We start from the raw sequence: 22,858 nt of genomic DNA on the forward strand, positions 1-22,858 counted from the left end.
AGGTATATGCCACCACACTTGGCTTACTCTCAAAGTATTTTTGTGGAAATTTAGCTTCTACCAGTAGTTTTATCTAGTCTGTTCAAATAATGATTAAAGTGGCTAAAATAGTATTATTTAAAAAAATAAAACTATTGCTATGACTTCTCACTTTCTTGGTTATTTACAATTAAACTTGTTAATGATACCAACTACCTCAATGGAAGGATGGACTACAAGTATTTCCTGTGGGCACTATTTAAAAAGAAATTAATATTTGGCATGTCTATATGAACTACTATCAGAAAATCATGTCCCACATGAGTCAAGAACAGCTTGGATAAGCCTGAGTGTTGTTATGTGGGTATGTGAACTGTGCTGTTAAGAGCTAAATCCTATTAAAATCAATTTACAAACCACTTAATCCTTTAATCCAATTCTTTGTGACTAACTTGATAGCTGAAATCCTATGAAAATCTTCATTATAACTAACATGTGTCAGTCAGTGCTGAGCTAGAGGCCAGAACCAGCAGGGAGAACAGCGCAGCGGTTACAGCTGTCTGTAAGCTGGAAACTATGTGCAATAAGTGAAAGATGTGAAAGAGACACAAGTCACACTTGACAGGAAAACTATATCCCACACTAACATTTGGGGTTAGAGGCTAGCGCCTAGTAAAGTCATTTAAATTCAGTGATGAGGACATTCTGACATCTGCTACTAACAATTTTAAGTTTTTGGATCCGTGGAATTTGTAGTTTTCATTGGAAAAACTCACGAATAGTTTACTGCGTCTACTGCCTGGGGGAAGGAGGCAGGGCAAGAACCAGAGTACAATCTGTTTCATAAGAATTTCAAAACAAGTGCTGATTTTTACAGATATTTTCCTGGTGGACTCCACCCCTTTCTGAGTCCAATTTCACGTTAGGCTGAGCTGTCATCAGCTCATGGATACCAGTTAATATTTAACGTCTCTCTTTGCTATGTCTTCAAATACACTAATCTGTTCTTGGCAAAGAGTAATCTGCTATTACCATGTCAGATAGAGTTTTCCTGTCAAGAAGTGTGACTTGTGTCTCTTTCACATCTTCCATATTGCCCGTAAGTTTCCAGCTTGGACAGCTGTAACCGCTGCGCTGTTCTCCCTGCTGGTTCTGGCCTCTAGCTCAGCACTGACTGACACATTCCCCACTCACACTGTCCAACAGTCTCCTGTCTCTGCACAACTAGCAATACTAGCCAGCCTGCATTCCAAACATACATGTTTTCATGCTAGGTGATTTTGGATTTTTGTAAGTAGTCCTGAGCTTCTTTTGGGACATGCTAAATTACCTGGCAACAGTTAGCAGTTTTCCCTCTTGAGTCTCATGTGTGTAAGTGATGTTCAGAAGCTTTGTCAGCCAGGGCCACCTGCCCAAGGGAACACCTGATGCAGTACCATGGGAGGCACAACATGGCAAATCTTGATTCCTCACTGAGGAGGGCTAACACTACCACTTACAGGTTCTGAATAGAGAAGGGATGGGCTATGAAGAAAAGAAGCGCTACTCTAAGGAGAAACGGTAGGATTACTGTACACCAGCTACCTGGTGATGTTCTTTAGATTGGTTTGTTTTTATTTTTTTATTTTCCATTTCCAAAGGTTAATTTGTGTAGCCCTGGCTGTCCTGGTACTATGTCCGTAGACCAGGCTAGGCTAGCCTTGAACTCACTGAGATCCACTTGCCTCTGCCTCCTAGGAGACAAAGCTTTTCACAAAGAGGTGACACACCCACTCTCAAAAGGGAAAGGTTGCCTGCTCAAGAGATCAGCTGTGTGGAGTGCTGACAAATCCTGAAGAGCTTCACAGACGTGTTTCTTCCCCAGGCGCATGCCCTCAGGCGGCTTGCTTTTCAGGATCAGCAAGGCTGAAAGGTATTCCAGCAGTTCCTGAAGAGCTTTTGTTTTCCTATGAAGCAAATCTGATCCTCGATCCTCTCACTTGGTCTGTTCCTTTCTGACTGCAGTTGAATGTGATCCTCACAACTGTTTCCTCAGGGCAGCACTCGCTTGCTTGGCTGGTTTATTTCCTTTTATTTTACGATGTATCCTTCTTAGCCATACTCAATAAAGACCCTCTGCTTTGTGGTCTTCATTGTATGGTCATAGGTGGTTTTTGGGGCAGGTGAGCCTGACTAAGCTGTAATTATGTCATTCTGGAGGCTGAGGCAGGGAACTGCTAGCCTGAAGCCAGCCTGAGCTACATAGAGAGACAGTGTTCTCAAAAGACAATGCACACACACACACACACACACACACACACACTCAAACTATGCCATTTTAATTGTAATCCAACTCTGCTTAGGCTACTTCTAAAGTACCAAGTAGTCCCAGTTTTCTCAAAGTCTCAATCATGTACTATGTTAGATCTTTAAAAAGACACACTTGATAAAAGTTTGCCCTAAATGAAAGTGCGCTAAAATAGAAAAATACAGGAAAAGTTATGTATCTTTTTCTAAACAATTAAATGCTATACCTTTATAATATGCTTTTAAAAGTTCTGTAAGTGTTCTAATTTTATGTTTCTATAAATAAATAAACAACTTCAAAACTGGAGAGGGGCAGGCAAGTTGGCTCAGTGGGTAGAGGGCTCTTACCATCGAGCCTGAGACCTGTGTCAGACTCCTGGAATCCACATGGTGAAAAGCGAGGAGAACTGCTAAGCTGTCCTCTGACCTCCACGCTAATGAGGAAGAAAAGCACTGGTATACTTATAAGGCAAGCTCTTGTGGTTATCTACCCTTTTCTCAGCAGCAACTGCAGATTTCTTCAGCACACTGAAGGTACCAGGAGCAAATTGCCCTTCTCTGGCCTCTCACTTTCCTGGCTGTCTTACACCTGTCCTGTCCTACCCATTCGCCTCCTTCCTTCTGAATGCTTTCAGTGTCGACCTGCAAGCACTAAAGGCTGGACTGAGTCTCCTTAGTAGTGAGAGGACCTGACTAACTCCCATTTTGAGACTGGGCCCAAAACCGGGCCAAAGATCTTGCTACCCTTCCCCCTTTCCTGCTTGACCACTTCCCGGAAAAACCCAAAGGAGACGGGTAACAATTCAGTGACTTCCCCGACATCTGGCCAGGGGCTCTATGAGGTGACTGTTCCTTCCCTAAGTCCGGAACCAATCAGGGGCACACAGGTATCCCTTACCAGGAACCCAACAATCCTGGTGAGGACTCCTTAACCTTGACTGGCAACTCCCTCGCTGGCTTTAAAAGGAGCATGTGCGCTCCTCTCGGGCGCCATTTTGTATGAATGGTTGACCCCTGTGTGCTGGCTGACTCTGAGAATAAACGCTCTTTGCTTTTATGTACTATTTGAATCTGAGGTCTCCCCCCAGCGATTCTCAGACCCTTACAGTAGAAATCTCGAGGCAGCAACTCTCTGTTAGACTACAGACAGAGCTGAGCATGTGGCAGGGCAGCGGGCTCCTGCCCTGTCTTTACACAGGCAGGAAGGATGGTGTCCTGCCAACTAGATATGCAAAGTCTCCTGTTAACAAATTAATGATGTTCAAGTTGTGATATAAACTTACGTATCTCTTCCACAACTTGTGGGTCACATTCTCTGTATTTTTCCACTTCTGCCTTAAGCTGTTCCCTTTGGTCCCGAAATGAAGAAAGTTCTTTTGCAAGCATGGCTCGTTCTTCCTGGGTGTGAAGGATTTTATGTCAGTTAAGCCAGATAAAATCTCATATGTAAAGAAGTAATAAATTTCATAAACACTTATGTCTTTGACAGGGTATATTTATATAGTCAGCTCTTGGTTCCCATGGGTTCCACATCTGCAGATTCCATCCCCATAGATTAAAAATAGCATACACCTGTACCAAATGTACAACGTTTACCCTCTAAGTGATAGATGCAGCATAACAAATGTTTACAGAGCATTTTTGTTGTAGTAGGAATTATAGGTAATCTGGAGGTTATTTAAAATATATTATGATTATAAAAGCTATAGCATATATGTAACTATTCTGACATTTTACAGACATGTGTTACATTCATGTGTAAGTACGCACCTTTACCTGGTGAGTCCTCACTGGCTCAACTTATTATAAAGAAGGGGCCTGAGCCTCAGATCCGAGTATGACAAGGTCTTGGAGCCAGCTGCTCTGGGGGAACTAACGCACGCCTGCACTCACACGTGTGTGCGGTGTAATAAGCCTTGTCCACACCCTCTGAGGTCTCTCTTCTACATTGAATAATGAATAAGAATACATATGTAGGATGAAGTGATCGTAAGCAGCTGAGGAGAGCTATTACACATCAATGAAGTCAAAAGATGATGTCCCCACATGCCAGGGCAAAGCACGCACTGCTTCTTGGGTAATTTCAGAGCTTGTGCTTACACACATAAGTCATAAGTTTCTAGCAACGTCAATCATTAGACATTATCCTTTAAAAGGTGTTTTTAAAAAGGTCTAGATTTTTTTCAACTTTAAATGATTAACCTTTATACATATTTAAAGGGATCAGAAATGGCCTCTTCCCAGTTTTTTTCAAGGTGAACCAAATAAGGCTTTTAAATAGCATGAGGCAACAGATGCCCTTTGACATCTAAGACAGAGTCCTTATCACACAAAGATGTCACAGTGCTCTGATATGTGACTACTGTGAAAACTAAAAGTAATTTCACACATAACCAAATGCTGGAGAAGATCCTCAGACAAATCCAAACGGGCTAGCCTAAGGCTCCCTGCCGTCCTGCACGTTCTGTTTGTACTCTGGTTTTGGCTATCCTGTCGTTCTTGCCAACTAGAGAGAGTACGGCTCTGGAGCAGCCCAGCCCACAGAACACCACATATTGGGGACATCCTAGCTCTGCACACTCCAGGACAGGGTCTTCAGACACATGTATGTCAATTTGCTATCTGTGACTGAGAAACTCTACTATATGTGACTTAAATATAAATGGGTGAGTATAATTAGTAAATGCCATATTGACACAGCTCGGAGAAGCCCAGATTATGCATGCTTCGACAAAAGAAAGAAAAGAAGAAAAAGCTAGTGAGGATAAGAGAAGCCAGGGGTGAACATCCGTGAGTGCAGTGATAACTCTCCAGGCTCTTGAATGTGAAAACGGCTTAGACAGCACCAGGACAGAAATCTCTGCTGAGGTATTTAATGCTTCGTGCTTCCGGTTCCTCAGATACAAACCTGGAGATAGTAATGACACTCGCCCTTGATACTGTTGGCAAACAAAATGCACCTGGACGGTGCCTGACGCTACCTGGGGAGCTTCTTCAGCCGCATTACTATGGCTGATCCCTCACAGACGGGCTGAGTACTTCTGAAAGCTCCTGCTGCTGAGGCTGTCTGAGGAGCCCTTCTGTTGCCTGAGAGCACCACTGTGGCTTGACAGTGAGCTCCTCCTGACCCCAGCTACACTGCTAAACGGACAGACTCAAACTTAGTAGACTGGTTGACAGTTTCCAGACACGCGGAAGCACTTCCCCCTGAAGGTGCTCCTGTCAGTCACTGCCAGTGTTAAAGGAGCAGCGCTGCTCCTGTCAGCCACAGAAACAGCAGGTCTGAGAGGTGCCCAGAGCCTACCTTCCCTTAACAGTTTACAGAGGTTACCAGCTCCCAATTCCTTTCTGTGACCGCCGAACACTAACATGAAAGAATAAATCTGAGACAAATGGGGAAGCGCCATCTCCCTGTAAATCCAGGACATAGTTCTTTCTGCAATGAACACATTTCCAGATTGCTTCCTTTCACAATCAGCCACAGGAACAGAGGCCAAAAGGTGGACTGTCTGTTCTTGCTGATCAGTTTGTCTTTCTTTCCCTCCCTCTCTGCAATTCTCTCTGTTGTTGCTGAAACTCTTTTACACGGTTCCTCATGCTGTGGTGACCCTCCCAACCATAAAATTATTTGCATTGCTACTTCTTAACTCTAATTTTGCTATTATTACGAGTCACAGTGTAAATATCTGTTTTCTGATGATCTTAGGCAAACGCTGTGAAAGGGTCATTTGGTTCCCAAAGGAGTTCTGACCCACAGGTTGAGAACCACTGCAGTACAGGTAGACCCTCAACTTGAAGAGGGTAATGACACTCAAGAAAACACGAGGAATAAATACTATTAGACAAGCGACCAAAATAACAGGAATCAACAAATGCTACTCATTGATAATTCTCAGCATCAATGGTCTCAATTTCCCAATAAAAAGACAGTTTAACAAAATGGATTTGAAAACAGGATTCATCCTTCACCTCATCCAAGAAACACACATTAACATCAAGGATATAATTTAGGGTAAAATGGTAGAAAAAGATATTCAAAGCAAATGGACCTAAGAAGCAAGCTGGCATAGGCATTTTACTATCTAACAAATAATTAGACCTCAAGCCAAAACTAGTCAGAAGAGATAGGGAAGGACAGTACATACTCAAAGGAAAAATCCACAAAGAGGACATTTCAATTCTTAACATCTATGCAGCAAACCAAGGACACCTGTGTTTATTAAAGAAACACCACTACAGCTTAGATCACATTCCAACCCTCACACCTGGATTTTAGTTAATACCCACTATTGCCAACTTCACAACCAAGAACAGCTACCCCTTCTCAATGTGACAGACAATCATGTCTCCTTAAATCACGCTTAATTTACAAATGAAAACAAGAACCAGGTCATAATTATGTCTCACAGGATAAGACTATCCCACATATAACTGCAAATGCTTTAGATATTTAATCAGGTCACACTTATGCTTGACATAACTATGTACCTTACACAACTGCAGACACATGACAAACAGAATAAGTGGCAATGTCCCTTGAAGGGCATTCTTTCAGTATCTCAGACTTCAATGACAACCAACGATACTCTCTTAATTGATGTTATATTACATGATAAAGAAATCAAGGAGAGAAAACAGAAATACCTGCACAAACACATGCTTAACAAAATATGACAGAAATACTCATGTCAATTATAATCCTTATTTCTTCAACAGATCACATGGCCTTAGCTGGTATTTCCAAGTACCATTCTCTACTGCCCATTCTGTATTTCCTCCACCCTGAGCAAGCACCTCAGCAGGTCTTGGCTCTTTTCCTGGAGAAGTGACCCATAGCTTCATTCCTGAAGGGCCTGTGTGCTTTGTTACCGCCTACATTAGGTTGTAGTTCCCCACTGCCTTTCGTCACCAGACACAGTAACACCGAGACGCTCTATAGGATCTCCTGCACTCCAGACATCATCTCTCTCACCACCTTTGTGGAGAAGCAGTCCAAGTTCCCCTGATAATCTGGATCAGTCACCCTCCTAACACTCTTGGTCCTTTCTTAGGTGTTCACTTAAGGGCATCGGAAGCCCTCAGTGGCCAGGAGGAAGTCCAAGCCCTCAGTGGAATGTTTTTTGTTGCTTCTGGCAGGAACACTCCTACCTCTAGAACCAAAACTTCTTGGTCAGCAGAACTTAAGGTCATGGGAACAGGAAGTAAAAATTTTCCAAGTGGGTCACTACTGCTGATAGTGAATGGAACTATTCCGTTTTCTACCCCTTGATTTGTGGACCCATGGACTCTGGATAAGGAAGAAAAGTCTTTTGGAGAACCCAGTCTCAGCCATCCAGGCTGCGTCTAATTGGCACAGTAATTCAAAAGGCCATTCCATCTTTCTATCAGGACAGCTGCTTCAGGTAAGCCCACTGGATTCCATGATTGTGGGCCCACTGTCACAATTCTCTGGCTGTGAAGCAAGTTGGCCAGAAGCCATACTGTGTAGAATAGCATGATGGTGGATGAGGCATTCTGTAAGTCCACAGACGGTGATTTTCAGAGAAGCATTATGTGCAGGAAAGGCAAATCCATAACCAGAAAAAGTGTCTCCTCTAGTAAGAAAAAGCCTTGTCCTTTCCATGGGGAAGTGGTCCAATGTAGTCAACCTGTCATCAGGTCTCTGGCTAGTCACCCCCGGGAATGGTGCTATGTCTGGGGTTAAATGTTGTTCTGCTATTGGCAGATCTGGCTTCCAATAGCAGCTGTAGCCAAGTCAGCCTTGGTGAATGGAAGTCCATGTTGTTGAGTTCTTTCATAACCTCCATTTCTGCCACCATGGCCGCTTTGTTCATGGGTCCACTGGGCAATGACAGGGATGGCTGGGGAAAGAGGCTGACTGTCCACAGACCAGGTCATCCTATCTACTTGATTACTGAACTTTGCTGAAGTCACCTTTTGATGAGCACTTACTTGGGGCACAAGCATCTTCACATTCTTCACCCATTTGGAGAGATCCACCCATGTACTTTCCCCAGATGTCTTTCTTGCCAATTTTCCAACCATGCTCTTTCCAAGTCCCTGACCATCTAGCCAAGCCATTGGCTATAGCCCACAAAAAAAAAAAAATAATAATCAGTGAACAATTGCAAATGTGGCTACCTGTCCTTCCAAACAAAATGTGTGACCATGACTACTGAAGTTCTGCTCACGGGGAAGACTTCCCTTCACTGTAGTCTTTCAGGGTTGTCATGTTGCAGCTGTTCTTTTCTGGGTGACACCCGCTTAATGCAAAAAAGCAGCCCCTAGTCTGCTCTTCCTCAGTTTCAGGCACATGCCATGAGGTTGTAGGTACACGCTTGGCAGATGGCCTTATAATGGGAGTAGAAACCACAGAATTTGGCAACTTCTTCATGTAGTGTGCTTGTGCCCAGGTCTCATGGTAACTTGGTAGCCCATTGTCAAACATTCAGTTTCCAGCCTTCAGTAGAAGCCCAAGAGTTGTCTCTCAAGGGGAGAACAGTTTAGAGATGCTGATCCTTGCTCCCAAATCCCAAAGGTATCTTCTGTGATTCACCAACGAGGGCCTGAAAAGATCGAAACAGCATCCCTCTCTGCCATTTGACACCTCAAGTACCATCGGATCTGCTGGATCACATGGTCCCAGTGGTAGAGCAGCCTAGACCTGTTGAAGAGACTTTTCAGATGCCAGGTCTCACACAAAGCTAGCAGCTTTCAGAGTCACTAGGTATATGGGTCAGAGTCACACACCCAAGCGAAGAACGTGCTGTCTCCAGAATCCAAACAGGCCTACTAAATGTTGTACTTCTTCCTTGGTGATGAGATATCACAGCCCACACCACTCCTAAAAATTCCACATAGGTAGAAAGCTCTTGAATTTTGGTTGGATTTATTTCCCATCCTCTGATGTGTGTATGTGTTACCAATGAGTCCATATGGTTGCTACCTCCTGGTCACTTGCTCGAACCAGCATAATGCCATCAATATAGTACACCAATGGTGATATTTTATGGAAGAGACAGATGATTTAGATTTCTTCTAAGTTATGACACAGGGCTGGGGAGTTTATATATTCCTGATGTAAAACTGTAAAAATATACTGCTGGCCTTGCCAACTGAAGGCAGATTAGATTGCTTCTGGTGGTGCTTATGGACAGGTACATAGAAAGCATGTGCTAGATCAACAGATGTGTACCAGACCCAGATGTGCTAATGTGCTATGAGATCACACATCTGGTGCAGCAGCAACAACTAAAGTCCTGACTTGAAGAGGCTCCAACAGTCAACTGTCATTCTCCATCTGTCTTCTGCACTGGCCAGACAGGAGGAATAAAGGGAGAGGAGAATCATCACCCCAAATCTTTCCAGATGTTGACAGTGGCACTAACTTCTGCAGTTCCTCCTGGGATGTGATACTGGTTTTTACTTACTATTTTCCTTGGCAGCAGCAACTCTAAAGGCTTTCGTTTGGTCCTTCAAACCATAACAGCCCCCACTCCACAGGTCAGGGAACCAACATGGGAATTCTGCAAACTCCTAAGTATATCTGTGTCAGTTCCACATTCTGGGACTGAGGAAATAACCACAGGATCTGTTTGGGATCTACTGTGTGTTGGACTTCAGCCACAACTTCATTAATCACTTGATCTCCATAAGCCCCTTCTTTAACTGGAAGGTCACAATGCTTCTTAGGGTCTGGCCCCTGCCCCCGGAATCAGTATGACCTCAGAACCAGTAGCCAACAGACCCCGGAAAGTCTGATTGTTTCCTTTCCCCCAGCATATAGCTACCCTTTTAAAAGGTCATAGGCCCTTCTGGGGAAGAACTAGAGAAGGGCTAATGGTAAAATTCGTAGGTATTTTATCAAGATCTTTCTCTAGGGGGACCTGGAAATCCCTTCATTCAAGGGGTTCTAAGTCTGCAAACTGGCTCAAGTCTGAAAACTAATTCATAGGCTGAGACAGTCTTTTGCCATGATCCAACGTAGTCTTTCTTTCATTTGTTTTTCTTTTTCTACTTATATAGATAAAAAATGTAGCATGCTTTTTATCTATTTCATGCCTGAAAACACCATGACTGATTAGCCAGCACCAAAGGTCCATTTAAGTCAGGCCACCATAAAAATTACGTTGTCTGTGCTGCCCATCATAGGCCAGGCCATTACAGATGTGGACAGTCCTTTTGTCTGTGCCGCCCATCACAGGCCATTACAGATGTGGACATCGCGTTGTCTGTGTCACCCACCACAGGCCAGGCCATTACAGATGTGGACAGTCCTTTGTCTGTGTCACCCACCACGGTAACTATGATCACCTTGCCTTTGTAGATTCGGTGCTGCCACCTGGTCCCTGCAACTTCACTGCCCAGTTAAACCACTGCATTTACTTCATCCAACAGAGCAGCAGCATCTCCAACACTAGGACTGGCACAGGAAGCAAGGCAACAACAACAAAGCTCTTCGAGTGTGCTGGTGGCCTTCCTACCATTTTGTGGAATGGACTTGCCAGTTAGAGAGGGCAAGCAGGCAAAGAGAGCAAGCTTCCTCCTCCCACGTCTTTTATACAGGCTGCTACCAGAAGGTGTGGCCCAGATTAAAAGTGGATCTTTCCACATCAAAAGATCTGGATTAAAACTGGGTCTTCCCACTTCAAATGATTTAATTAAGAAGAAAAAAATCCCTCACAAGTATACCCAGCCACTTGGATTTTAGTTAATTCCAGATGTGGTCAAGTTGACAACCAAGAATAGCCATCACAAGGATATTATGTTGATCATGTTTCTTTATGTGCCAAACTCTTTTACAACTCTTAAAATATGTACATAAGTATTTAATAGGGCTTTCTATAAACGAGAGGTTTCTTTAACCTTTGTAAATATTAACTAGATTAATTCACAAAATAACCCAATGAAACATTTTTTAATTATTCCCCATGTTTCAACTGAGAAAATTAAGAACAGAGAATTCTGGAGATTTTCAAACTCAGGCAGCCTGGGTCCAGGGTTTACGCTTCTATTCAATACTAATATATACATATGCACACATTTATATTATTAAATAATTTATAGAATACGAACTTACTGACTCTTGCCGGCCAATTCTAGCTTTCTCAATGCTCTTCTGTAAGTTTGCATGCTTCTGGTTCCCCTCCAACAGCTCGAGAGAGAACAAACAGATGAAATGGGTTGCTAAGCTGCCTGGAAGGCGCCTTTCAAAGACAAAATGAAATAGACTGTTGGTTCAGCTCTATGTCAGAAGAAAATGTTGTAGGCTACACTAAAAACCAATTTTTTCTAATTTGAAACAAACAAACAAACAAACATGAGTCATTAGAGTAGAATTAAGGAAAAGTATTCTAGTCAGGAATCCTATTTTTATGGTAAAACACCTTGACCAAAAAGAATTTGAGGAGGAAAGATTTTATTTGGCTTATGCTTCCATATCCATAGTTCCTCACTGAAGGAAGACGGGGTAGGAACTCAAACAGCAGGCACCAGAGGGCAGGAGCTGATAGAGGCCATGGAGGTGCTGCTGACTGGCTTGCTCCTCCGATCTGCTCAGCTGCTTTCTTGTAGAACCCAGCACCGCCAGCCCAGGGATGGCACAGTACAATGGGCTGGTTCTACAGCACTAACCGTCCTGACACTGCAACCCTTTAATACAGCTCCTCATGTTGTGGTGACCCCCACCGTAAAGTTAGATTCTTTGCTATGTCATAATGCAATGTTGCTTCTGTTATATGTTGTAATATACATATCTGTGTTTTTCAGTGGTCTTAGGAGACACCTGGGAAAGGTCCGAACTCAAGAGGTTGAGAACCGCCACTCTACCCGCTTGCCTCCAGCCAGTATTATGGAGGCATTTTCTCAGTTGGGGATTCCCTCCTCTCAGATGGCTCTAGCTCGTGTCAAGTTGACATAATATTAGACTGCACAGAAAGGAAATGTTTTCTTATTTTATCCAAAAAATCATTATCTTTGATTTTTTAAATTTTTGCTGTTCTGAGACAAGGTCTCACTCCGCAGCCCTCACTAGCCTGGACTTAAAGAAAACAGCCCACCGCTGCCTCCGCAGGCGCTGGTCTAAAGGTGTGTGGCAGCACCCCCAGCCCCGAGTGGCCTGTCCTCTGCTTTCTATATACTCTGTATCTGCTTTTCAGTCCCTACCCCCGAATAACCTCTACCTCAAATTACTTTAGTTAGAAATAGGATTTGAAAATTCAAAAAATATCTCCTTTAAAAATCTGTCTTTAAATATCATTTCCCAGAACACCGTGGGTTGCTCCGTGTAGACGTGTGCTGCGCCACCTCACTAAGCCAGTGCTCTCTCCTTGTTCCCACCACGGTCTCTGTGAGCAGCTGCACACTTCACACACTATACTCCGAGAGGAGAAAGAAACTGCCGCCCACGGCCATTTCTAGACAGGTTTAACTAGTTAATTAACTGATGCACTCATCTTCCTCAGCTCAGAAAGCAGACAATCCCACGTGGAAGCCATGCCCACAAGAACATGGACAGTCCATGAGCATACCACTAGAAAAGACTGACAATCCAGACCCCTCAAAATTATTACTCTCACCTGAGTCTGTGAGTGACTAGTCACAGAAAATTCCCAGCACCCAGTTTCTACCACATCTTTTACTCTGAGTTAAGAAATCTAAGACTTGTTTGACTGGAGATAAGCCTTCTTAAAGTATCTTCCACACCTCTGTCACTCTGGAGTCATAAACATCTTGGAAGTACTTGGAGACTACATTAATTTAACCTATTAGCTGAAAAGAAACTGACTTTTCACAACATAAACGTAGCTATTTAGAGGATGATCAACCTTTAAACACGGGTCTTGCTTAAAATTCAAAAGCAGCATCTCTGGAAAGCGGGTAGCTTTACTAAGACGTCTCTGCTTTTCAGTATGCAAGCAGGAAGCACCAATAACCACCTTTTACTACTTCTCCAGTCCAGCTCGGAAAGAGCACAAGTATGTCCATGAGCCACACAGATGCCGCTTGCCTCTTCTAGAGACACCGTCCTCAGTCAGAACAGACACATGCTGCGGCAGGCTCCAGAGACAAACAAGCTTCAAGGCTTCAAACTCAGCAGCAAGATCCAGCTCTTCAATGATTCCAATTTATTATTTTAAAAACCTCCACATTAAAAAATTAATACGCTACACCCTGAAGGATTTACCTAAAATAGTCTTTAAATGTAGATATCACCTCAATTCAGGAACAGAGGAATTCCCCAATTAAAACAATATATGGAAATTATTTATAAAATAACCAGAAACATTAACCTTAAAGTTAGTAATTATGTAAAACATGCTAGAATATATATAAGCTAAATAAATGAAGAAGCACTCCAGGTACATGTCTATTTTCAATGACTTAAAAACAAAAGTAACTCATTCAATACTTCCCCGATTCTGATAATAACCTTATGTACACCTATATACTAGTGTTTTAGATTGTTTTACTTTTATTTATGTGTGCAGCGGCCCACAGAGGCCAGAAGAGCATTTCCAATTCCCTGGAGCTCAGGTCCCGTGTAGTCATGTGCCCGGTGAAGTCATTCTAAGAGCGGCCTGAGCCCTCGGAAGAGCAGCGGCTGCCCTTAGCAGCTGAGCTGATCTCTAACCCCCTCTTACTATTTTAGCATGAAGTCCTGCACTCGTGAACAGTCACATAAGCATCTTGATTAATACAGGGTACAATCTAAACCACAGGACCACAGATGCTTCTACTAAAGGGCTCTGGGCCCGTCAGTTTTCAGACACCACACAGAAAACCACGGTAGCCTTGTTAGGCTGTCTGTGCCATAAGGCTTTGGATTCTGTTTTGGTCTCGGGTTTTTGCTTGTTTTGTTCTGATCTATACAGCTATTAAGAAGACATATAGCTGTACTTCCCAATAAGCTCTGTGCAATTATCAAACCAGGGCTTGGCAAGGAATAAGTGGGCAAGTTCAGCCACTGTCTGAGGGTCACATGAGCCAGCAGTCCTCAAACTATGACATGCAGCAGAGTAAGCTAGGTTGGGCAGCCGCTGCTCCCACTTCCTGAGGTTCCAAATAGAACAACAGTGGGGTTCTGAGCCAGCCTTTTTAGTGCTCAAGCAAACCCTCTGCCACTGAGCTGTGATCCCAAGAATTTGTGTTTATAACTTTCTCAGGTGATGCTGGTTATGAATCCACAAATTTGAGAAATACTGATCTAAATAAAATTCTGTATTCTCCAGGTAACAAACCTTACTGAAATACTTAAGATATTAACATATAGAAAAAAGATAACCTAGCCTTAAGAGAAAACAAATTACTGCTGTACATTGTAGTTTGACCTAGAAAATATCTCAGTATTTCTACATTTAGAACCTGAAAGTCCACATTTACAAAAAGAAAAAAAGAAACTTAAAATGATGTTATCTTATATTTTCGAAAGGTATTCACCACGAGATTCCTTTGAACACCAAACTATTCTGGTGTACTTCCATAAAAACGAAACCAGAATCACCTATGTACTATACTAACTCTATCCACATCATTCACTGAAGTTAATGATAACCACTTTTCAAACCTACTATGCCAGAACGAATATCATCCACTGGAACAGTAAAAGAACACTCTCCGTAATGAGAAAAAGCAGGTTTCAGCTTCAGATCCGAGACTCCAGTGTTAGGAACACATGGAGGTTGCTTGACAAGACACGGGGCAGAGTGCTCCAGCAGCCCCACTGCATGCCTGCCAGCTCCTGCCGCTTCACATTCCGTCACAGACCAACACAGTAACACTCCACAGGGAAACCAGGCTGCCCTCTGCATGATGCTTTACAATTCACCATTTTCAACTACACTTCAAATGAGTATGAACACACACACACACACACACACACACACACACACATATACACGCACACAGATTATTTATATTAGACAAGGTCTCACTATGTAGCCCCTGATGAGCCTGGAACTTACTATTTAGATCAGGCTCGCCTCAAACTCACAGAGATACACCGCCTTGGCCTCAGAAGTGCTGGAATTAAAGGCATGTACAACCAATTCCAACAGGCCTACATTATTTTACAAACAACTTTGTTTTCCACAGCAGTTTTAGATCCACAAAGAGCTGAGTCAAAGACAGATTTTTTCATGTACCCCAATCCTATGTATGCGCAGCCCCTTCACTATCAAGATCTCACACCAAATGGTATCTTTGTCACAATTTATGACCCTGACATTACAATCACTGACGTCCAGAATACATGAGGCTCCGGCACAGCACACCGTGGGGATTTTAGGGACCACGCCCACCACTGCAGTGTCATACAGAATAGTTTCTCTGTGCTCCATCTAGTCATCACTTCCTCCCTCAGGACTGGCTTCTTCCACTTGGCAGTGCATTCAGTCCCCACTGAACCCCCAATTGTCCTATGGTCTATAACTAATTTCTTTTCATCAGTGAATAATATTCTAGCACCTGGGTAACTTAAGAGTTTGTTCCTCCATTAAACTACTGAATAGCCTCATTGCTCCCAGGTGTGGGTAATAATAGATTAATCTCCTATAACACCTACAAAGATTTTATACAAATGTAAGTTTTCAACCCACTTTAGTAAATGACAAGGCACACAACTGTTGGGTCATAGGGTAAAAGTATGCTTACTTTAATAATAAACTGCCAAACTGCACAATCTGTATTCCCAACAGCCACAATAGACAGTTCCTTTGCTCTGGCCTCTCCCAGAATATGGGGTCACTAGTGGCTACGTGTATGTGGGAGTGGAGTATGTGGGTACTTTGCAAGAACAGCTGAAACTCTTAACTGCTAAGCCATCTCTCCAATTTCTCTTAAATGTTTTTAATTGTAGAAAAGATAGGCAAAATATATCAGTTAATGTATTTTATTCAATGACACTAAATACACTCAGGCTAGGCAACCATTACCACTGTCCATTTGCAGAACACGTTCATCATTCTGAACAAACTATCCATTATCAGCAATACTTCTGCATTCTCCCTACCCTTCCACCTGTAACCATTATGTTACTACCTGTTTGCTTTAGTCTAAACAACTGACATAAATGGAAGAATACAATATCTGTCCTTTTGTATCCGGCTTGTATTACATAGCATGTTTCAAGAATCATCTATATTGTAGTGTATGCCAGAATTCCATTTCTTTTTAAGGCTCAACAAAACTGTGTTCTACGTGTACACCACATTTTCTATGCTTACTGATGGCCACTTGTATCATCTCCTCCACTGTGAAAAACAAACAAACCTGTTAATAAGCACTGCTGTTCAAGTGCCTGTTTGAGTCCTTACTTCAAATTTTTGCTTCTAGGGATAGGGAATACTGGAGGGACTAAACCCAAGGTCTCCACACCTTGATAACACTTACTTTCTTTTGTTGTTGTAACGCCTACCCCACTGGGTGTGCCATAAATGTTGAACATAAGTGGCACATCTTATGGGTACAGCCAGATCTGAGGTACCACCCCCAATTTTCTGAGAAAGTGATTTCCAAAGTGGTTGTACAAGTTTACATACATTCCCACCAGCAATGGAGGAGGGTTCCCCTTTGTCCACATCCTCTCCAGCATGTGTTGTCACTTGAGATTTTGATCTTAGCCATTCTGATGGGTGTAAGGTGAAATCTCAGGGTCGTTTTGATTTTCATTTCCCTGATGACTAAGGATATTGAGCACTGCTTTAAGTGTTTCTCCATCATCAAATTATTCCTCTGTTGAGAATTCTGTTTAGCTCTGTAACCCCTTTTTTAATTAGATTATTTGGTTTGTTGGTGTTTAATTTCTTGAGTTCTTTATATATTCTGGATATTAGCCCTCTGTCGGTCATAAGGTTGGTAAAGATCTTTTCCCGGTCTGTAGGCTGACATTTTGTTCTGTTGACAGTGTCCTTTGCTTTACAGAAGCTTTTCAGTTTCATGAGGTCCCATTTATTGATTGATGATTTTAGAGCCTGTGCTGTTGGTGTTCTGTTCAGGAAACTGTCTCTTGTATCAATGAGTTCAAGGCTCTTCCCCACTTTTTCTTCTAACAGATTTAGTGTGTCTGGTTTTATGTTGAGGTCTTTGATCCACTTGGACTTTAATTTTGTGCAGGGTGATAAGTGTCTATTTGAACTTTTTTACAAGTAGACATCCAGTTAGATCAGCACCATTTGTTCAAGATGCTATCTTTTTCCATTGTATGGTTTTGGCTTCTTTGTAAAAAACCAAGTATCCGTAGGTGTGTGGGTTTATTTCTGGGTCTTCTATCCAATTCCATTGGTACACCAGTCAGTTTCTATGCCAGTACCATGCCGTTATTATTACTGTCGCTCTATAGTACAGCTTGAGATCAGGAATAGAGATACCTCCAGATCATCTTTTATTGTAGAGGATTGTTTTAGCTATTCTGTTTTTTTTTTCCATATAAAATTGAGAATTGTTCTTTCAATGTCTGTAAAAAAATTGTGTTGTTATTCTGATGGGAATTGCATTGAATCTATAGATTGCTTTTGGTAGGATGGCCATTTTTACTATGTTAATCCTACATGAGCATGGGATATCTTTCCATCTTCTGATATCTTCTTCTATTTCTTTCTTCAAAGACTTAAAGTTATTTTCATACAAGTCTTTGACTTGCTTGGTTAGAATCACACCAAGGTACTTTATGTTATGAGTGGCTATTGTAAAGGGTGTAATTTCTTTCTCAGCACACTTGTCTTCTGTATACAGGAGGGCTACTGAGTTTTTATTTTTTTTAGTTAAGTTTGTATCCAGCCACTTTGCTGTTGGTGTTGATCAGCTATAGGTGTGCCCTGGTAGACTTTTTGGGGTCACTCATGTATACTATCATATCATCTGTGAACAGTGATACTTTGACTTCTTCCTTTCCAATTTGTATCTGCTTGATCTCCTTTAGTTGTCTTATTTCTCTAGCTAGGACTTCAAGTACTATGTTGAAGAAATAAGGAGAGAGTGGGCAGCCTTGCCTTGTCCCTGATTTCAGTGGGATTGATTTAAGTTTCTCTCTGTTTAGTTTGATGATGGCTATTGGCTTGTTGTAGATTGTCTTTACTGTGTTTAGGGAAGTGCCTTGTATCCCTGATCTCTCCAAGACTTTAAATATGAACAAATGTTGGATTTTATCAAATGCTTTTTCGGCATTTAAGGAGATGATCATGTGATTTTTCTCCTTCAGTTTGTTTACATGGTGGATTACACTGACAGATTTCCATATATTGAACAACCCCTGCATGCCTGGAATGAAGCCTACTTGGTCACAGCGGATGATATCTTTGATATGTTCTTGGATTCAGTTTGCAAGTATTTTATTGAGTATTTTTGTGTCAATATTCATAAGGAAAATAGGTCTGAAATTCTCTTTCTTTTTAGGTCTTTGTGAGGTTTAGGTATCAAGGTGACTGTGGCCTCATAGAATGAGGTTAGTAATGTTCCATCTATTTTGTGGAATAGTTTGAAGAGAACTGGAGTTAGCTCTTCTTTGAAGGTCTGGTAGAATTCTGCACTGAAACCATCTGGCCCTGAGCTTCTTTTGGATGGGAGACTTTCAATGACTGCTTCTATTTCCTTAGGGGATGTAGGACTACTTTATTTATTTACTTGATCTTGGTTCAGCTTTGGCAAGTAGACTCAATCACGAAAATTGTCCATTTCATTTAGATTTTCAAATTTTGTTGGTATAAAGGTTTTTGAAGTAAGAACTAATGATTGTTTGACTTTCCTCAGTGTCTGTTTTTATGTCCCCCTTTTCATTTCTGATTTTGTTGATTTGGATAGTCTCTCTGCCTTTTAGTTACTTTGTCTAAGGGTTTGTCTAGCTTGTTGTATTTCTTGAAAGAACCAGTTCTTGGTTTCATTGATTCTTCGACTTGTTCTCTTTGTTTCTAATTCATTGATTTCAGCCCTGAGTTTGATTATTTCCAGCCATCTACTTCTCTTAGGTGGTTCTGCTTCTTTTTTTCTTAGGGCTTTCATGTTTTCACTTTATTTCTTTAATGTTTTTAATCTGTGTGTATGTGTGTGTGTGTGTGTATATATATATACACACACACATATATACATATATATATGTATATGCATATGTACATATATGATACGTGTATGTGTACATGTTGTGCATCCATGCCAGGGGCACATACTTGCCATGGTGCTCCTGTGTAGGTCAGACAGTAACCATGATGGTCGATCCTCACTTTCCATCTTGAGACATTGTCTCTTTCTGTACTTCTGCACCTGCCGAGCTAAATGTCCATGGGCTTGCAGGGATAGTATGTCCATGTCTGTGTGTGCAGTAGGTACTGGGAGGCCACTGACATGTGCTCCTCATGCAGTTGTTCATGGGTTCTGGAGATCCAAATTTGGGTCCTTATGAATGTACGGCAAGTGCTTCACACACTGAGCCTCCCACCCCCTTAGAGTGATTTCAGTTATTGATATTTAGTAAATCTTCACATTTTTATGAATCAAGAGTTGTTCTTACAGTCTGGAAATTGAACCTAGACCTTTAAGTATGCTAAATATGCAATCTGAAGCTAAACTATGCCCTCAATCCCATATGTACTTCTCATCATTAAAAATTATGTATTATCACCTTGCACATGCTGTGTATGACTTGTTATGCACATCACAGCTATGTGTAGAGGTCAGCCAACGGTCTTGGGAAGACCGCTCTTACATCCAATCTTCACATGGTCCACACAGCCTTACTCTTTTTTTCCAGCCCTAGCAACACCAGTGTTCAACTACAGCAACACTGCATTTGTTCAGTTTCTGACAGGCACAAACCTTACCTCATTGATCCTCCGTCTTCTTTAAGAAAGAAAAGTTTAATGAATGTAGTGCAAGGAGCAGTGGGCTGGGCAGTAAGGTGAGCTGGTTCCTACTCTCAACTATATTATTGGTCCTTTATTAGTTTCTTTATTGAATGGATTCAAAATCTCTATAAAAATCTAGTGGATGTTGATCATCATTAATGAGCTAGACAGACACAAACTGACATTTTTGCAATAGACGTCCTCACTCAAGTGTATGCTGCCCCATTGATTTTGGAGTTCTGTGCCCTAGAAAGTGCATTATACTTTTCTTCATTTGTTTCTTGTAAGACTTAAATTTGGTTTTGGTGCTACTAAGAGACAGGCAATGACCCCAAACAAACTAACATTTGAAGTGAACTGAAGTTACATGTTAGTCAACATGTAAATGCATAGCCTTGAAAATATAAAAACCAACAACTTTCAAAGTTAAAACTGTTTTGTGTCTAATCTAAAGTTAAATGGATTTTAAAAAGAACTACAATGTAGGAAGGCCATGGTTATAAATAAATATAAATACTGGGGAACTAATAAGATCTTATATCTGAATTTGATCTGGTGTAATCATATAAGTCTGTATTATGCCCTTGGATCAAAGGGAGCTAAATTTAAACACAATTTCAACTAACAGGGTTAATTTTTGAAATGTCTATAAAATACAGAGCAGCTAGAGATGCTATTAGGGCTGAAATACTAAAATTCATAAACTACTGATAACTTTTTGGGGGCAAAATAGAGCAAACAACTTGAGCTGAGGGTTAGTAATGGAAAGCATGATTTGGACACTCTGCTCCACCTGACGCACGGCTTCAGCACTCTGGCTCTAGTGGAGTGGGTCTTTCCTAGACTGGTTGATTTGCAGGGACAGAGTGTTGCAGAATGAGTCTCACAAGCCTGCATTTCCTGGGAAACACAGGGTAAGTGTTTGGAGGATGGACTATGGAATTTGATAGCTAGTCCAGGGTCACACTCTTCAACCATATGACAAAGCTCCTACAGCAAAGAAGAGTAATTTTTAGGGAAGTTTGGAAGCCTAGCCTGAAGCTACCTACCACAAGAACAAAGCAAACAGTAAACACTTTTTTAAAAATCTCTGACACCTTAGAAACAGTACCAAATGCATGCATTTCAACAGCTGGAATTACTGACCATTTTGAAACTATTCCAAATTGTTTATCAATAAAACACTTGCCTACTTCCTTCTCCCATCTCCAATATCCAAGTGAGCCTGTCTCTGCTGATAGTTTTTAGTTCTTAGTTTTCTGAGACAACAGAGAAGTAGTGATAACATTCAACCTAAAAGCACAGCTTTGTTTGAGGTGGAGGGCAAAGGCTTGCTGTGTTGTCCAGGGTGGCTCAAGAGACCCTCTGACTTTAGCCTGAGTAGTTGGGATGGCCAGCTTAAAAGACTTTATTTTTAAATACATGTGGATGCTTTTTGCCAGAACCTCTTAGTTGCTCCTCCAACCCTTTCTTTCTTAACAGAGTTCCGATTTCTGTTCAGACTAGAGTAGTAATGTGCCCTGAAAGAACAGGCCACTCCCCTAACAGCCTTCAGTGTAAGCTGTCAACTCTGATGTAGCCTCAGAGTCATTAACAGAAGCCTGCTTGGGGAAGGGGGCATGCTGACATATTCCTCTGTATAGAAGGAGGGAGAGGGGGACAGGGAGAAAGAAAGAGAGAAAGGAAAGGAGAGGGGGAGAGGGAGAGAGGGAGAGAAAGGGAGGGAGCAGAGACAGAGACACAGAAAAAAGAGACAGACAGACAAGAGAAAGAGGGAAGGTAAGAGGCCAGCCTATCCTCTGAACACTGCTGAGAGAGGATTTGGTTGTAAGCACTTACAACCAAAAAGGCAAAGCCAGTACCAAAGGCAGCCTGGACTCTGGAGAATGTGCGGTGTGAGTGTCCAATCTTGAAAAGGCTATCTTTAACTTCTTACCTCAGATGAGGAATTCCCATTGTGTGAGCCAGTGTGAACCTGCTTCTCTCCTAGCTGTTCACACACACGTAAGAACATCAAGAAGAGAGCAGATGAAGGAGGACAGCTCACATGATAGGAGGAAGAACTGCTCTTCTACCAGACCGCATTTGGTTCCCAGCGCCCACTGTGGGCAGCTCGCAACTGCCTATAAGTCCAGCTCCAGGACATCTGACACAACCACACGCAAATACAAATAATTAAAAATAAAATTTTAAAATCCTTTAAGAATGTTAATAGTGTTTAGTTTTAAGTAACATACAAAATTTAGAAAAATACCAGTGTGACCATTTTAAAATATCAGAGCAATGCGAAGTTCTGTAGCTTGGAAAGTTCTTGCTTACTAACATCTCTCAGGGATACAGTATACCATCAGCTAACTGGGTAGAAAGGAAGCACAGCCTGCAAGAAGACACTACAAATCTACTAACCGAGACGGCTACTCCTCAGCGCCTCTAAGGGGCTCTTCTGAGAGTCAATGCAGGTATATTTAATCAGGAAGAGACCCAAAGAAGCAGCTGACAGCAGCAGACGCCTACCCAAGCTGGAATGCGATCTGCAAGCTAAGATTATTTCAGGCATCAACCCGGAAAGTGCTCCGAGAGGGTAGTCTGTGGCAATGAACGCAGTCTTACGTGCTGAAGTGAGTACAAACACTTGGACAGAATTTACCAAAGTGTGTTTCACAGAGCACTAATATCTCAAGGAAATAGGACAAGTCAGACTTGTATTGAGAACTCAAATTAGTTACTTTTGTGAACTCAGGGTTCCCAAATTCTTCTGATTA

General features: G+C 41.9%; 1 protein-coding gene across 4 annotated transcripts in view; it reads right to left on the reverse strand.

Annotated features, from left to right (window-relative positions):
• Mnd1 (meiotic nuclear divisions 1) overlaps positions 1 to 22,858 on the reverse strand; it is a 61,091-nt gene that overhangs the window by 12,557 nt on the left and 25,676 nt on the right. For 2 of the 4 annotated variants that reach the window (XM_055596593.1, XM_055596592.1), the window contains exons 5-6: positions 11,345 to 11,419; positions 3,549 to 3,663 (exon numbers count right to left, since the gene is read on the reverse strand). In XM_055596593.1, the coding sequence (XP_055452568.1) occupies positions 3,549 to 3,663; positions 11,345 to 11,419 (190 nt within the window). Of the gene's footprint in view, positions 1 to 2,613; positions 2,700 to 3,548; positions 3,664 to 11,344; positions 11,420 to 22,858 lie in introns of all 4 variants that reach the window. The other 2 variants (XM_055596594.1, XM_055596595.1) reach the window with 2 other exon arrangements.

The sequence above is a fragment of the Psammomys obesus genome, unplaced genomic scaffold, assembly GCF_907164565.1.
Source record: "Psammomys obesus unplaced genomic scaffold, mPsaObe1.curated_primary_1811, whole genome shotgun sequence".
Classification (NCBI taxonomy): Eukaryota; Metazoa; Chordata; class Mammalia; order Rodentia; family Muridae; genus Psammomys; species Psammomys obesus.